Source organism: Phodopus roborovskii, unplaced genomic scaffold (assembly GCF_943737965.1).
Source record: "Phodopus roborovskii unplaced genomic scaffold, PHOROB, whole genome shotgun sequence".
Taxonomy (NCBI): domain Eukaryota; kingdom Metazoa; phylum Chordata; class Mammalia; order Rodentia; family Cricetidae; genus Phodopus; species Phodopus roborovskii.
In genome coordinates, this window is record NW_026126636.1 from 15,816,300 (window position 1) to 15,832,402 (window position 16,103).

Below are 16,103 nucleotides of genomic sequence, written 5' to 3' on the forward strand. Positions count from 1 at the left end.
GTGGAGACATGAAGTTAAGAGGGAGATGTGATGGGGAGAGTTGAGACTGTCTGACAAAGATACACTGTATACATGAAATTTTCTAAGGAAAATTAGCCAGAAGGATATAAAAGAATTAACTTAAAGGTACAGTTACAGAATACATAGACTAAATAACCACAGGAGAATGATAATCAAACTATAACACAGAAAAACAAGGAAAGAAACAAAGAAACCAGGTAGGAGAGATGGCAGGGAGGAGGGTAAAGGTAGGAAGGGGGCTGAATATGACCATAGGGCACTATGTGCAAGCTTGAAATTGTCCAAAAGAAATGAGAAAATTAAAATGTAAGGCATTTTAAGTAAGGTTTCAGGTCCCAGGGTGTGCAGAGCTGCACCCATGGTGGCAGAGAAGATGTCACCATCCAAGGTTTCTTCCTTCCTGTGTCTGTTCAGGAAGGAAACTGTGCAAACAACTATTCCGGCAAGCCAAATGTCAGGGCAGAGCTTCAGCCTGCAGGTTCCAGGGACAAAGAGGGCCAGGAGAGAACAGTGCTCACCTCCTGCCCTGCCTTCTCCTTCCTGAGAGCCGAACACTGGATCTTGGTTTAAGGAGAAGGGGCAATATGGACATAGATTTCATATACCTGCTTTGCCTGGGTGAGTCTCCAGGGCTGTGGCAAGTGCTTGTCTGGGTGAGAAAAACTCACAGCAGGGTCGAGGTGGTGACTATGGCAATGCAGAAATGAGGGTGTGTATGTGTGGGTGTGGGAGGCTGGTGAGGGGAGGGTGTCTCAAGTACATCAGTACTGGTACCACACCTAAAGGACCCTGATCACTGCAAGACCCGAAAGCTCCATGGGGGTTTCTGCATTGCCTAATGGACCCCGCAACCTTGCTGGGCTATTCTACCAGATTAGAAAGGGGTCGGGGTGTAGGAACGGTCAAGTGTAGAGCTGTGGATGAGATGCAGATTTTTCCAAACATCCCCATCCTTGGGCTAGTTTTAACATCCATGGAGCCAGCCTGGGTGCATGAGGAGGAAGATGAGGTTGTTGGCTTAGTTGTAGTACGCAGCAGCTCCCCTTTATGAGGCCCCTAGCTCCTCCCCGGAGCAAGAGTAGGGTCAGGACTTGTGGGGATGGCAATCAGAAGGCCACATCTGCCCTGCCCCTTCCTCTTTTTCCGCTCACAGCCTTCTATCCAGGTCAATGCTTTTTTTTCTCCCTCTGTGCGTGTGTGCCCTTTTAGACTATCTCCAGCCACAGGCCAGGGTGACCTTTTTTCTCCAAGAAATGTCCTGATACACCCTGTGACTCTTTTCTGGGGCTGCTGAAACCACGTGACACCAACTTGTTAGTTTAAAACAAAGGAAAATAATTTTCTTGGTTATGTGTGTTACATCAACAAAGGTGTAGGCAACATTGGTTCCTTTGGAAGGAAGGAAGAAAGGAAGGAAGGAAGGGAGGGAGGAAGGAAGGAAGGAAGGAAGGAAGGAAGGAAGGAAGGAAGGGAAATCCTGTTCTGTGCCTCTCTCGTAGCTTGTAGCTTCTGGCAGCAGCTGGCAATGTGTTTGGAGGCACTGGGTGTTGTTGCTGTTGCTTTACATTTTTGTAAATTATATATTAGGGTTTCGATTGCTGTGAAACGACACTGACCAGGGCAACTCTTATCAAGGAAAACATTCAATTGGGGCCATCTTACAGGCTCAGAGGGTTAGGTCATTGTCATCAGGACGGGAAGCACGGTGCCATGCAATCACAGTGCTGGAGAGGTAGCCAAGAATTCTACATCTGGAGTGGCAGGCACCAGGAAGGTAGAGTGGGCCCGGCTTGAGAGAAACTTTTTCCAGCAAGGCCATACTTACTCCAGCAAGGACACATGTCCTAATCCTTTCCAATGGCACTTCCTATGAGCCTGAGAGGGCCATTTTCATTCAGAACCACACAGGGTTTCACTCAAGTAGCCAGAGCTGGCCTGGAACCTACAGAGACCCGCCTGCCTCTACTTCCTGAGTACTGGAATAAAAGGCATACACACTACCATAGGGTGCTTCCTCCTGGACCCAGGATTAGGCACAGACTACACCCAAATACCAATTCCCAACACAAAGTGATCCTTTATTTAAGCAAGGTGGGTGGCTGACTCTCGGAAGGAAACAGCAGCAAGCAGTTCTGCAGGAGAGGCTGTTAAGGAAAACAGTGGAATTCTAGCTAGGGAATCTCGTGGTTTAGCCTTGACAGTCAGTCTCAGGAATAAGGAAACAGCCAAATAAGGGAGACAAAGGAAAGAAGAGGGAAGGACAGAGGACCCGCAGGGCGCCATGTTTGCCATGCCTGGCCCTGTTAGAGCCCTTCACTGATTTTAATCCTCGGATGTTATTCCAGTTATGGAGGAGAACCAAATCCTGAAGGTTGATCTCCACACACATGCCGAGGCATGTATGGTACTTACAAGCTCTAACAATAAGACATCACACGATACATCATATAAACACAGCAGTAATGTGAATACACATGCTTATATGGATTTCAAAACCCAGAGTCCGTCAGAAGTAAGATGAAGCCAAACGCTGATGAACTGAATCAACATGAGGAACTTCATTGAGGGTAACTGTGGGTCTGGCCTCTGGAGCAGCATGAGCCGGCCTTGGTGTTACTGGGCCGTTTTTTTCCTTTGCTCTATTGGCGTGCGATGGCGCCCAGATTCTGAACCCCAGAATCACCGAGAGACGCGATCCAATGTAAAAGCGACGAGTTTTTAATTTTATGAGTTAAGTTGGGTTCCCCCGTTCATTCAGTACAGTGAGTGAAGCAGAAGAGAACCCCCGAGAAGCAGCGAGGCAATAGTGGAATACCGAGCTACAACCACTCTGGGATGGCCTCTAAGCACAGCAACCCTCCTGCAGCTGAGGCTGACCAATCAACTCAGAACAGGTTGCCCAAACCCGGAGGTGCATCAAGCCTGAGACTGTTGCTATGCAACCAGTGAAGCCCCAGACAACGCCCCCCCTTGCTCTACCCCAATATGTCCCCTGCCCCGCTGCTGCTCGGGATCCCTCCTTCTTCACCCATTGTGTCGGATGGATGGAGTGCCTGGGTTAACTCCAGTTAACTCATTAATTGTAAAGACTCTTTGCTTTTGCATCGGATCTGGTGTCTTGGTTGGCTTGGGACTTCAGAGTCTGGGCTCAACAGTATGAGGTCAACCAGTAGGCAATGGGCAACCTACCTGTGGTTCCACCCTTAAAACACTGTGGCTCTCCTTCCCTTAGTAGCAATTAGCTACTAAGGTGGAACCTCAGAGCTGTAATTCCCTCCCCTAACCCCCAAACAGGGTCTCTATGAGTGACCCTGGCTATCCCAGAACTCACTCTGTAGAACAGGCTGGCCTCAGACTCAGAGACCAGCCTCTGCCTCCTGTGTGCACCACCACAGTCTGGCAGCCATGCTGGAATTTTAACTGACTTGACCCTGTGCTGACCACTGCTGTGGTCTTTCACTCCATGAAAGAGGGTAATACTTCCCAAGGCACCATGAAAGAGGGTAATAATTCCCAAGGCACACTGATATATATATATATATATATATTTTTTTTTTTTTTTTTTTTTTTTTAAAATTTACTGAGGTAAAAGTCACAGAACATAAAACCAGCTACTTGGAAGTCTACAGAGCAGGGACAGTTGGTATATTCACAGTATTGGGCAACCAGCACCCCATCTTGTTCCAGGATAATGTCATCACCCCCACAGAAAAACTAGCTCATTAAGCTCCCCACACCTCCTGCTCCTGGCATCTACTAATGAGATTTCTGTCTGTCTGGATTTGCATATTCTGGAGAAGGTATGAAACAGATGGACACAATGTGTAGTCCTTGGTCCCTTAGTATCTTTTCTTTCATTCCATCCTCCTGCCTCCTTCTCCAAGAACAGAGATTAAAGGAATGCAAATTAATGCCCCTCTATGGGAAGATAGGGGTAAAATCCACTGTTCTATGCATGCCAGGCAAACACCCTACCAGCTAAGCTAGGTCCCCAGCCTTGAATTTAAAAGTAAGAATTAAAAACACACTTATTTATGGACAGACAGTGATGGCACACACCTTTAATCTCAGCACTCCAGAGGCAGAAGCAGGCAGACCTCTGTGAGTTTGAGGCCAGCCTGGTCTACAAACTGGGTTCTAGGACAGCCAGAGCTGTTATAAAAAGAAACCCTGTCTCAATAATAATAATGATGATGATGATGACACTTACCAGTCATGACAATTCTAATGGCTACCACCACCTCTACATACCCTCAAGCTCTCTCCTAGTTAGATTTGATTGTCAATTTGATACAGCCTAGACATGGCCTAGGATTATCTGACAGGAAAGCCTCCACTAAGGAATTACTTAGTTCAAATTGGGATCATCTTAATTTCTTAATAATTAATTTTTGCAGGAGGGCCCAGCCCTGTGGAATATTCCTTTAAAACTGTGTGAATACATGTCACTGTGGTTGGATTTGATAAAGAAGCTGACTGGCCAATAGCTGCACAAGATAAGGTTAGGCAGGAGAACCAGACTAAGGACACTGGGAAGGAAAAGGGTGGAGTCAAAAAAAAAAAAAAAAAAAAAAAAAAAAAAAAAGGCACCAGCCAGACACAGAGGAAACAGGAGGTCCAAGATCAATGATATGTAGCAGAATGTGGACTAATACAAATGTGTAATTAAAGTTGCGAGAGTTACCTAGTAACGAGCCTGAGCTATTGGCCAAGCATTTGCAATTATTATTAAGTCTCTGTGTATTTATTTTAGAACCAGCAGTGCCAACAAAAACTCCACCTACATAGCCCACTGTAAGTGGCACTGTACCTGTAAGCGGCAGGTGGGCATGGGCTGTATAAAGAAGCCAGCTAAATATGAGCCTGGGTGAGTGAGCCAGCAAGCAGTCCCTCCATGGTTTCTGCCCTCCAGTTCCTGTCCATATTTCTCTCGATGATGGAACGTTACCTGGATGTATAAACTAAATAAACCACTTCCTTTGGAAGTTGCCTTTGATCAGAGTGTTTTTATCACAGCAACAGAATGAAACCAGAACAGACTAGGACTCAAACAAATATATATCACTCCAAATAGGACACTGACAGCGCACCAAAGAAGTTATTCTGTTACTGGTGGTCTTAGTCTTGGCCAGGTATTTCCAGTTGTTGCTTGTTTTGGTTTTTTTGTTTTTGTTTTTGGTGTTTTGTTCAAATAACTCAAGACGTACACAAATGGTAAAGTAGCAAGGGGTTTTATTCGGATTCAAAGAGAAAATTCAGGTCAGATAGACTACAAGGTCAAAGCAGGCTACCCGACCTAGAGGGCTCAAGAGCCCCTGGTCACTGTCTGGGGTTTCCTTTTGCAGGTTAGGAGAAGGAGGGACTGGCTGCTGGGAGCAGGATGTAGGTGGCCTTTTGGATTTGATTGGTAGACTTAGATATGTAAGCCTTGGTTTGCTGCACATGTCTTTACCCATGATGCATCTGATTTTAATCATGCATAGATATAACATAGTAAAGAGTGATTTCCCCTGAACGCTTATTCAAAGGATATATTTTGATTTACTACTTATGTGCCCAAAAACCTCTTCAGCCTGTATTGACCCATTTCACTTAGTTTCAGGGTGTTTTTGTTCACAGAAGAGGAGTCACCGAGCAGCTTTTAGGGAGGAAAAACACAATGCATTGTTTGGAGCCGGATACATGTATGTGGTAGGTGTCACGTGCGTTGTGAGGAAAGCGGTGTGTGTATTGCTCTAGCCAAATGGCATCCTGGGTCGTTCAGCTAGCCCTGCACTTTCCTACCTCAATTCCCCCCAAGTCTATCTTGGTAAACCAGTTTTACCTGGATTGCTATAGGGGGCAGGCTTGCACAGTCAGCCACATCAGGAAAAAGCTCACCCCAGCTTAAGCCATAACTCACAAAAAAAAGCAGACTTCCTACAAACTGTGCAGACTGGAGAGCCTCTTCTGCCCAGCAATGGTGACTGCCTTTATAACCCCAGAAGGTGTCCTTGTGAATATCCTGAGCTAGGAAAGCTTCACGAGCCTTGCAGGTGTTTGTTTCCAGAGCCTTGTGAGCTTCACTCACCTCCCTTCTCCGCCAGGAGGTAGTATTTCAAGTCAGAGGGAACAGCTGCTGAACAGTCTCTCACTGAGGTTTCTCTTCCAGGGCTGTGCCTGTGCTATGGAGACGGGGAAGAGAAGGGTGAGTTTCCACATGACCTCTGTGTGTTCCGTGTTCCACAGTCCGCGACCCTCGCCTTTTGTAGTAGCTGTGATACAGCTCTGAGAGGAACGGTGCCCCGGTGCTACTGCTACCCCCATGAAGGGAAAGTATCCGTGCAGTCAGGAGCCAAAGAACGCCACCGAGTCACACCACACAACGAACCTCACACGAGACATTTATTGGGACAGACACTAGAGAGCGATCTGATTGCCTTTGCTGGGCAAATAACCGGGCTACAGGAAGGCTTTGTGTAAGGTTTCTTGGGGTGGGGGTAGCGTTTTCCATGATGATTTCCGGGGTGGGGATTTGTGGGGTTTCAAGCCCTGAGCTTTGGGTAGAGCTCAGGAATTGTTTTCTGAAACCAGGAAGGCAGCTTGGACTTTCTTCCCTACAGCGGCCACTTTTCCTGTTGCTGTGATCAATCCTGATGAGGCAACTTAAGGGGGAAATGGTTTGTTTTGGCTTACTGTTTGAGGTTGCAGCCCCTCCTGGGGCGGAAGTCACAGCAACAGGAGCTTGAGGCCTCTGGTCACATGACACTCACATTCAAGAAGAGAGTGGGTAGGTGAGATGGCTCAGTGAGTAAAAGTTAAAGCAGTTGCTGCCTGGATTGACAGCCTGGAAACCCACGTAGTAGAAGGGGAGAATCAGCTCCTAAAATTTGTCCTCTGGAGTCTGGAGAGATGGCTCAGAGATTAAGAGCGCTCACTGGCTGCTCTTCCAGAAGTCCTGAGTTCAGTTACCAGCAACCACACGGTGGCTCAAAACCATCTATAATGCATTCCAATGCCCTCTTCTAGCATGCAGTACAGACATACATGACATACATGCAGGCAGAATGCTGTATACATAATAAATAAATACATACATACATCTTTTTTTTTTAAAGTTGTCCTCTGACATACACACAACACACACACACACACACTTCTCTCTCTCTTACACATACACACTCATTAACATTTTATTTTAATTTTTAAAAAATATTGTTTTATGTATTTGAGTGTTTTCATTTTATGAGAATGTACCATGTGTGTGCAGTACCAAAAGCAGCCAGAAGAGGGCATTGGATCTCCTGAAACTGGAGTTAACATACAATTGTGAAGTGTTCTGTGAATGCTGGAACACAACCTGGGTCCTCTGCAAAGGCAGCCAACACTCTTAACCATGCTCATGCCCATCTCTCCAGACCTACAATTAAAAATATTTTTAATCATGTATATGTATGTATGTTTGTGGACATGGATGCAGGTGCCTTTGGAAGCCAGAGGTGTTAGATGCTCTGGAGCCAGAGTTACAGCTAATTGTAAGATACCTGACAAGAATGCCCTTAGCCAAGAACCATCTCACCAATCTGAAGAAAGGACATTTAAGAATGCTTTCTTTAAAAAAAAAAAAAAAAAGAATATTGCATTTACTTATGTATATGGTTTTGTGGGAGGTGAACATGTCATAATATGTGTATGGAGATCAGAAAATTCTTGAGTCAGTTTTCTCTTTTCACCGTGGTTCTCAGGGATCACACTCAGTTTGTTGGGCTCCCTCTCTATTTTATTCAATGTGGGACCATAGCCTAGGGAATGGCGCCACCTGCAGTGGATAGATCATTCCACCTCAATTAAACTAATCAAGATAACCTCTCACAAGCCTGGGCAAAGAGCCTGTCTCCCAGGTGATTATAGATTCCATCAAGCTGTAATTGAGATCAACTGTCACACCTTTAATCCTTACAATTCTAGGAGGGGTTAACCTTGATGAATAGTGTACGTGGCATTTCTGTCCTACCTAGTCCTGAAGCCATTTAGTCCCAAGTAAACACACAGAAGCTTAGATTAATTATAAGCTATTTGGCTGATGGCTCAGGCTTCTTGTTGGCTAGTTCTTTCTTAATTAACCCATTTCCATTAAACTATGTGTCTCCACGTAGTCTTGGCTTACTGAAGAACGTCCATCTGGACCTGTTATTCCTTTGGCAGATACATGGTGTCTCCTAGCAGCTTCTCTCTGCCTCCCCTTGCCCCCTCGAATTCTCCTAGTCTGGTAGCCCTGCCTATACTTCTTCCCTAGCGACTGGCCAATCAGTGTTTTGTTCGTCAACCAATAAGAGAGAAACATATATACAGAAGGATATCCCTCATTAGAAGATTCAATGAACTCTGACTTCTTTGCAGAGGAACTTCCCAGGCCTTCCATCAGTGCCTGGCCCAGCTCTGAGGTCAAGCGCAAGAGTAACGTCACTCTCCGATGCTGGACTCATTTCCAGAATGTTATAGTCTCTCTGGGAAAGTTGCACAACGCTGGGTACCAGCAAGAGCTAAGATCAGCAGGAAAGGAGGCTGAGTTCCACCTCATTAACCTGCAGCCTGAAGATGCTGGAGGGTATTTCTGTGCCTACAGGACAGCAGCCTCCCACAGGTGGTCAGGAAAGAGTCAGCATTTACAGCTGGTGGTCACAGGTGAGTGGGGCAGCCTCTAATCTTCTCTTCCTATGTTTTTAAATTATGTTTACTTATCTATCATGTGTGCATATCACATACATGCCACAGCCTGTGTGGAGAGGTCAGAGGACAAGTTGTGACACTTGCTTCTCTCCTTCCACTGTGTGGGTATGGGGACCAAACTCAGGCCGTTACACTTAACGGCCAACACCCATCGAACAACCCCCTCCGGTCCTTGGATTTTTAAATCTCATTTTGTGTGCGCACATGATATATGTGTGCATGTGTGTGCTTGTGGGTGCAAGGGTACATGTCGATCAGAGGGCAGCCTTGGATGGTGGTCTTCACCCTCTGCCTTGTTTTTGGCAGGGTCTCTTCTTTGTATTGTTGCTATGTACTCCAGTCTAGCTGGCCTGAGAGCTTTCAGAGAACTTTCTGTCTGCATCTCCCGCCTCACTGAGGGAGCACGGGGACTACAGTACTTCACATGGGTTCCGAGCATCTAAACTCAGGCCCTTAATACTTAATACTGATGATGATGATGATAGCCCAGGCTGTCTTTTAACTCGCTATGTAGTCAAGTGTCGAGCGCTATCGCCTTGCCTGCAAGAACGACGCTCAACAACAGGATTCTTCTGCAGCTATGTTTATTGCGCGGCTCATTACAGCAAGTTGAGGGAAGACCCCGAGGAGGAAAAAGGGCTCTGCTTATATAGAGGAGCTGTGTCCGTTACTGACAGGTGCAGCCCGCAACGCTCGTAACGGTCACCCCATGACGTGGATCGCACATCCGCGCCTTGCTGGCTTAGGGACAGGAAACCGGTGCCATCTTCGGGAATGGCACTGGTGGCTCTCTACAGTCAAGGATGGCCTTGAGTTTCCGATGCTTTTGTCTCTGTCTCCCAAGTGCTAGGATTATAGATCTCCACCATGCCTTGCTCCAACTTTTTAATTAAATTTGTACTATTGTACATCTCTTATACAAAGTGATGGGTTCAATGACATTTTCCTTCACATACACCAGCTTGGCTTTGTTGACCACTCGCTAAGTTCCCCTCGCACTCACTCTCTTCTTAAATGGTCAGATCAGTTCCTTCATGGACATGATCCTTCGTCCTTTCTAATAGGACTTGGCTGGAGACCACAGGAAGCAATCGAGATGCAATACCTCAGAGGGAACTTGGGAAGTGGGAGCTGGATGCAGGGGATGAGGGTCTGGCTAGGGATTCCAAATAGATCTCAATGATGTGGCCATAGATGAATGTCTCAGAAGAGTGAATTGGTAGAAAAATCCGATGTACAGTAAGGTTGGTAGATCTATAGATGAATATACGATGAGCCAGACAGCCTGGAAGCAGCAACTTACCACTGGGGTTTCAGAGCAAAACATGAGTGCATGAAGTTCAAATGACTGTGAATTAAAATCTATTAGGGTTATGATGCGTAATTGACTTCAAGGCAGTGCTCCTGTTTGGAGTCTATAGCTGCATAGCAAATAACCACAAATTTGGAAGCTCAAAACATCCACTTTTTAGACAAGGCCTCGTGTACACCAGGCTGGCCTTGAACTCCTAACTAGCCGCATTAAACATCCATTTATTTGTCTTACAGTGTGTGTGGGCGGATGGATATCTCACTACACACAGACCAACAAGATCTAGACCTTACCTCAATGTTCTCCTCCCAGGTGATTCTGGGTCGTGTCAAATTGCCAATTAAAACTAACCATCGCAGGGATGAGAGAGATGATTCAGTGGTTAAGAGCACTGGCTGCTCTTCTGGAGGACCCAGGTTCAATTCCCAGCACCCACATGGCAGCTCTGTCTGTAACCCCAGTTCCAGGGGATCTGACACTTTCACACCAATGCACACAAAATAAAAGTTCAATAAAGTATTTTTTAAAAAGATTAACCATCACAAGTGTTCAAGCTGATCATGGAGTCTGTCAAACTGAACAAGACTTCACCAGCAGCCTTGCAACAGGAGAACAAAGTGATTTATTTATAGGTTGTAAGGGTTTTCGGGAGTTTGGAAAGTGGGTTTGGAGAATGCAAGATGATATTGTTACTGGCATCAGTAGGATAAGTGGCCCTGTTTCAGGAAGTGCATCACTGTGACCTTGGGCTTTGAGTCTCTTTTGCTCAAGCTTCCTTCAGTGTGACAGTCAGTTGACTTCCTGTTGCCTGCAAGATGTAGCATTCTCAACTCCAGCCTGCACACGCCCCCCCCCCCCACCTGCTTCATGATGATCATGGTCTGAACCTCTGAAACTGTAAGCCAAGTCCTCTCAATTAAATGCTTTCCTTCATAAGAGCTGCCGTGGTCATGGTGTCTCTTCATAGCAATGAAAACCTAAGACACCGTGTTTTAGATAGTGGAATGCTTTCTCTTTTATTTATTTATTTGCCTATTTATTTATTTTGAAAAATCACTTAACTGACAAAGTCTGTACTCAAGATGCACACTGTGTAATGATTATTACAAATTGAGTTCATCCCTCAGTACCCACACTGTGCGTCAGAGTCCCACAGATCGATCCCATTATAGAAAAAGTTTCCCATCTTTTTGTTTGGGTCACTCTGCAGAATGGTCTATGATAGCTATATTTTCTGTTTTGGATGAGTGAGTTTATTAAGTAATAAATAGTGAGATGGAGAGGGGATAGTGGGGAGAGAGAGAGATAGAGTGAATTGCCAACTTGGTTACTCAAAATGTGGTAATGTCTGCCTTTAGTCACACTCAGAAGGCAGGTACATCGATGTGAGTTCCAGGCCAGCCAGGAGTACATGGAGAGACCCTGCCTCAAAAAAAAAAAAAAAAAAAAAAAAAAAAAAAGTGGATGCCAAACACTGGGCTGAGTTCCTGGAGTTCAGCTGGAGAGAGGGACTAGAGCTCATATGAGCAAGGGGAAGTCAAGACCATGATGGGGAAAAAAAAAAAAAAAAAAAAAAAAAAAGCAAAAGCAGAGACAGCCAACCCAAGCTAGTGGCAACTCACAGACTCTGGACTTACGACTGAACTAGGTCCTCTAAATGTGGGCGAGAGTTATGTGGCTTGATCTGTATGAGGTGGGGGCCTAGCAGTGGGGACCAGGACTTATCCAAGGTGCACAAACTGGCTTTTTGGAGCCCATTCCTATGGTTGGATACCTTGCCCAGCCTGAGTCAAGGGGGAGGGACTTGGTCCTGCCCATCTTTTTGTTTGGTAACTCTGAGGAGTGGATCGGGTGTGGGAGAAGGGGAGGGAGGCGGGAACTGGGGTTGGAATGTAAAATGAAAAAAATAATAATTAAATGTTTTTAAAAATGTATACCAAAACATCCAGCAAGGAGCCTGGATTATTCATATCTCAATGGTCCAGAAAGCAGAGAATTTGGGTCAGAAAGTATTACCTTCTAACTGCCCCCACCCCATGGCCCTGCTTGAGCAGGCTAGATCCCTTACCCCAAAAGTCCCACAGCTACCCAAGACACTGGTGCCACCAGTCTGGTAACTAGGTTTTCTGGCGCCTTGCTTTTGTTTTGTTTTTATTTTCAGGCAGGAGGATTTCACTGCACACTTGAGGCTAGCCTGGAACTTTTTATATCACCAAGACTGGGCTTGAACTCAAAATCCTCCCACCTCTGACTGGAGTGATGGGATTCTCGGAGTGTGGGATTCTGCCAAACTGTCTGGGGCGGCAAACTGATTCTGTGACTCGGTCCTCAATAAATGATCAAATTCATGGCTGCCGGTGAGATGCTCACATGGAATTTCCCCCGTGTAGGGCTCGCTCTGTCCGACCGCCTTCAGCCGAGTCAACATGTGCTCCCTCTCGGTCATCTCATGACACGGCTGCCGTTTCTGTCTCCAATGTACAGACGGTGTGGGAGAAGGTGGAGGAAATCCTCCCAGGCCATCCAGCAGCAAACTCATCTTCCTTACCACCTTCAGCTGCCTCAGCATCTCTCTCCTCTTTGTCTCCATCTACTTTATCTACAGGTGCACTCAGCAAGGTGAGCTAAGAAGCCTTAGTTATCCATGCTCGAGAGGGAGAGGCAAGAGAAAGATTCTGATAAGGTGTGGGAGGTGGGTGGCGGCGCATGCCTTTAATTTCAGCCCTCGGGAGGCAGAGGCAGGAGGATCGCTGTGAGTTCAAGGCCAGCCTGATCTACAAGAACAGTTCTAGGACAGTCAGAACTACATGGTGACACCCTGTTATACACACACACACACACACCACAAATGTGTGTACACATAGACAGACACATATATAAATCTTCTTCCTGTATGTTTTATAGGTTCATCACATGAAGAGCCCCCCAAGAGGTAAACGAATGCACAGTCCTTGGCAAGTGTCACACCCCACTTCCTCCCCACCCCATTCTTCCGAGACTCCGTTTAAATGTCATCAATTGTGCTCAGCCTGACCTCCCTCCCCGCAGCCTGCTTCTGCCTCCAGTCTTCACCTCCTATACTTCCATGTTCCACTCACAATCTCTCACCCGTCCCCACTCCCTCCCCCCTCTGTCCCCCCCTCTCAGAACCAGCCATTCTCATTTTCCAAGGGAGGAGATGATACCGGAAAATCATGAAATTCTTTTTTCTTTTTCTTTTTCTTTTTTTTTTAAGCAAAGGGATGAGCCCTTTTATATATGGTTGGTGGTGGTATGAACTAGTACAGCCACTAGTGGAATTGCTAGAAACAACTAGTAGAGTATGGAGGTTTCCCCCAAAATACTAAAAACAGAGCAACCAAATGACCCAGTGACAGCTCTCCTGGGAATTAGCCTTCAGGAACCCCCACCCCACCCCAACATCCACCCGTATTAACAGTTCAACCCTGGGTTTCAGTTTCTTCCAGATGTTCATTCCTCCCAGCCTGGCCCAACACCAAGACAGAGATCCATGAAAAAATGCACCCTGGGGGCCGGAGATATATATGCATTAGCCATTAAGAGCACTTACTGCTCTTATAGAGGACCTGGGTTCCATTCCTGGCACCCACATGATGGTTGGCAACTGCCTATAACTTCAGTTTCATGGGATCCAATGCTTTCTGGCTTCTATGGGTTCCTGCACACATACAATCAGGCACACACACATGCACATAAAACAAAATAATACACACACACACAGAGAATATACCCTGGAGTCAGGCAGTGGTGGCACACACCTTTAATCCCAGCACTCAAGAGGCAGAGGTAGGTGAATCTCTGTGAGATTGAGGACAGCAAATGTATACAAAGAAACCTGTCTCCAAAAAGGAACAAACAAACAAACAAATAAACAAAATGTACCCTGATTTCAGCTGAAACCGGGACATTTGGAGCCTTTCCAGCCCCACAGGTAGAGGGAGGGGTGTGGCATTAGATGGGTAGGCTAGCCCCGAGTTTATTCTGTGTGTGCTATCAGTTAGAGACCACATTTGATTATTCAAATGCATCATTGTCAGCATTCTCTAGCATGGACTTCTTTGTTTCAGTGACACTGAGTGATCACGCGTGTAAATACGAGCATGAAGCCAGCTGTGGTGAGTGACACCCGGAGTCCAACACTCAGGGGGCTGAAGCAGAAGATCGTGACTTTGAGGTCACACCTTAGCTGCATACGGAGAGCCTGTGTCAACACACATACACAGAGATGCAGATACACACACAGACACACACAAATACACACACAGACACATGCAGACAGACACAAGAACACACAGAAACACTCAGACACATGCAGAGAGACAAACACACACCCACGCACCCACAGAGACACATACACATGCTTTGCTTCCAAAGTTTCCGTCACTGAGGTTTGCAATTGTTTTAATACAGGAAGGCATGGAAGTGTGAACATTTGGATCGTCTATATAAATATCCTTAGCTCATGAGCACCTTTTGAATAATTTTCTCTTTCTGTGATTTTTTTGGTGTTTGGGTTATCTTGTTTTGTATTTTATCTTTGCTGTTGTTTGTTTGTTGAAACAGGGTTCTCACTATGTAACCCTGGCTGGCCTGGAATTTGCTATGTGGGTCAGGCTGGCCCTGAACTCACAGAGACCCACCTGCTTCTGCCTGCCAAATACTATGATTAAAGGTGTGCTACATCAGGCATGGCCCTCTTTTAAAATTTTTAATTTCAAAATAATTCAGTCCTAATGAAGAATGAAGAATATAAATGGAAACACGTAGGCTGGCATTGTCTAGACAGCAACATTTTGCTTTTCTTCTTCTTCTATTACTCTTTTTTAATTTTAAATTTTCCTTTTCGCAATATCAAGACTTAAACTCAGGGCTTCACACTCATTAGGCAAGCGCTCTCCCTACAGATATATCCCACATCTGTAGCTACCCTTATTTTCCCCTCTCTCCCAGTTACCCAGAGGCAAACACTATGTAAGGTAATCTAAATCTCTGCTATGCTTTTTTGTTTGTTTGAGGTGGGGCCTCAGGTAGCCAAGGCTAGCCTCAAACTCACCCCAGGATAGCCTTGAACTCCTGATTCTCCTACCTCCATCTCCCAAGTGCTAGTATTAGAGACTGTGCCATCACGCCTGGCTTCGTTCTTGTGTGTTCTGTCTATACTTTTATTAGACAGGCATCTATTGACAGTCAATATACAATGATGTGTTCCTGCATATATATATATATATATATATATATATGCATGGGTTTTATTTTACCTTTACAATATTTGAAACTTTTTAAGGTGCTTTAACAATTATTATTACTACTACTCTTATTTCATGCATGTGAGTGGGTACACACCTGTGGGAGGTCAGAGGATAACTTGTGAGAATTGGTCCTTTCTTCCACCATGTGGAGCCCAGGAAACGAACTTAATAGTCAGGCTTTCTTTTCAGCAAGCACCTTTACCCAGTGAGCCATCTCTTGGGCCCATTTGAAATTGGCTCTGTTTGTTGTTTTCAAGATTAAGGTCTACTCTGACAACTCTAGAACTCTCTCTGTAGACCAGGCTGGCCTCAAACTCAGAGATCCCCCTGCCCCACCTCCTGAGTGCTGGGATTAAAGACGTGCTTTAATCTAAGATGTAGATTCAAATTTGGGTCTGAGTAGGGCTTAGTGAGAAGTTTTGTTAGAAAGGGAAGGGGGGAGGAAAGAGAAAAGACATAAAGAGACACAGAGACAGAGAGAGGACAGAAAAGAAGAGAGAGACAGGAAAAGTTCTATCTGCCCCAGGGGAACAGCAGGAAAGAGAACATAAGTGGGCCGGGTCTTTCTTTTGAAGGGGTCCTTTGCACCTGCCTGCAGACTAGAGACCACGGAACCCTGGGCTGACCAGGTTACTGCCTGAGTGCATTCTGCCAGGTGTCAGGGTGGGCAGGCCAGCGTAATGCCTGAGTCCTTACCTATGTCCTCTTTGACAGCTTGACTTAGCCTCTTGGATGGAAATGACAAAAGGAAAAATCCAAGAAAACCTTAGAGGAAGGAAGGGAGGGAGGGA

At 45.8% G+C, this 16,103-nt stretch overlaps 1 protein-coding gene across 1 annotated transcript; it reads left to right on the forward strand.

Moving 5' to 3' along the window:
* Positions 1-485: 485 nt before the first annotated feature.
* Positions 486-14,844, forward strand: LOC127238577 (V-set and transmembrane domain-containing protein 1-like). Its single transcript, XM_051207199.1, has 6 exons — positions 486-639; positions 6,173-6,208; positions 8,401-8,685; positions 12,527-12,661; positions 12,947-12,974; positions 14,131-14,844. Exons 1-6 carry the CDS (start codon positions 606-608, stop codon positions 14,141-14,143), a joined length of 531 nt encoding a protein of 176 aa, XP_051063156.1. The 5' UTR covers positions 486-605; the 3' UTR covers positions 14,144-14,844.
* The last annotated feature ends 1,259 nt before the right edge of the window (positions 14,845-16,103 follow it).

Excerpts from the sequence above, each read along its gene's own strand:
- LOC127238577 (XM_051207199.1), top strand. The coding sequence starts at position 606 with ATGGACATAGATTTCATATACCTGCTTTGCCTGG. Across the intron at positions 640-6,172 it reads CATATACCTGCTTTGCCTGG|GGCTGTGCCTGTGCTATGGA; the intron begins GTGAGTCTCCAG and ends TTTCTCTTCCAG. Across the intron at positions 6,209-8,400 it reads TGGAGACGGGGAAGAGAAGG|AGGAACTTCCCAGGCCTTCC; the intron begins GTGAGTTTCCAC and ends ACTTCTTTGCAG.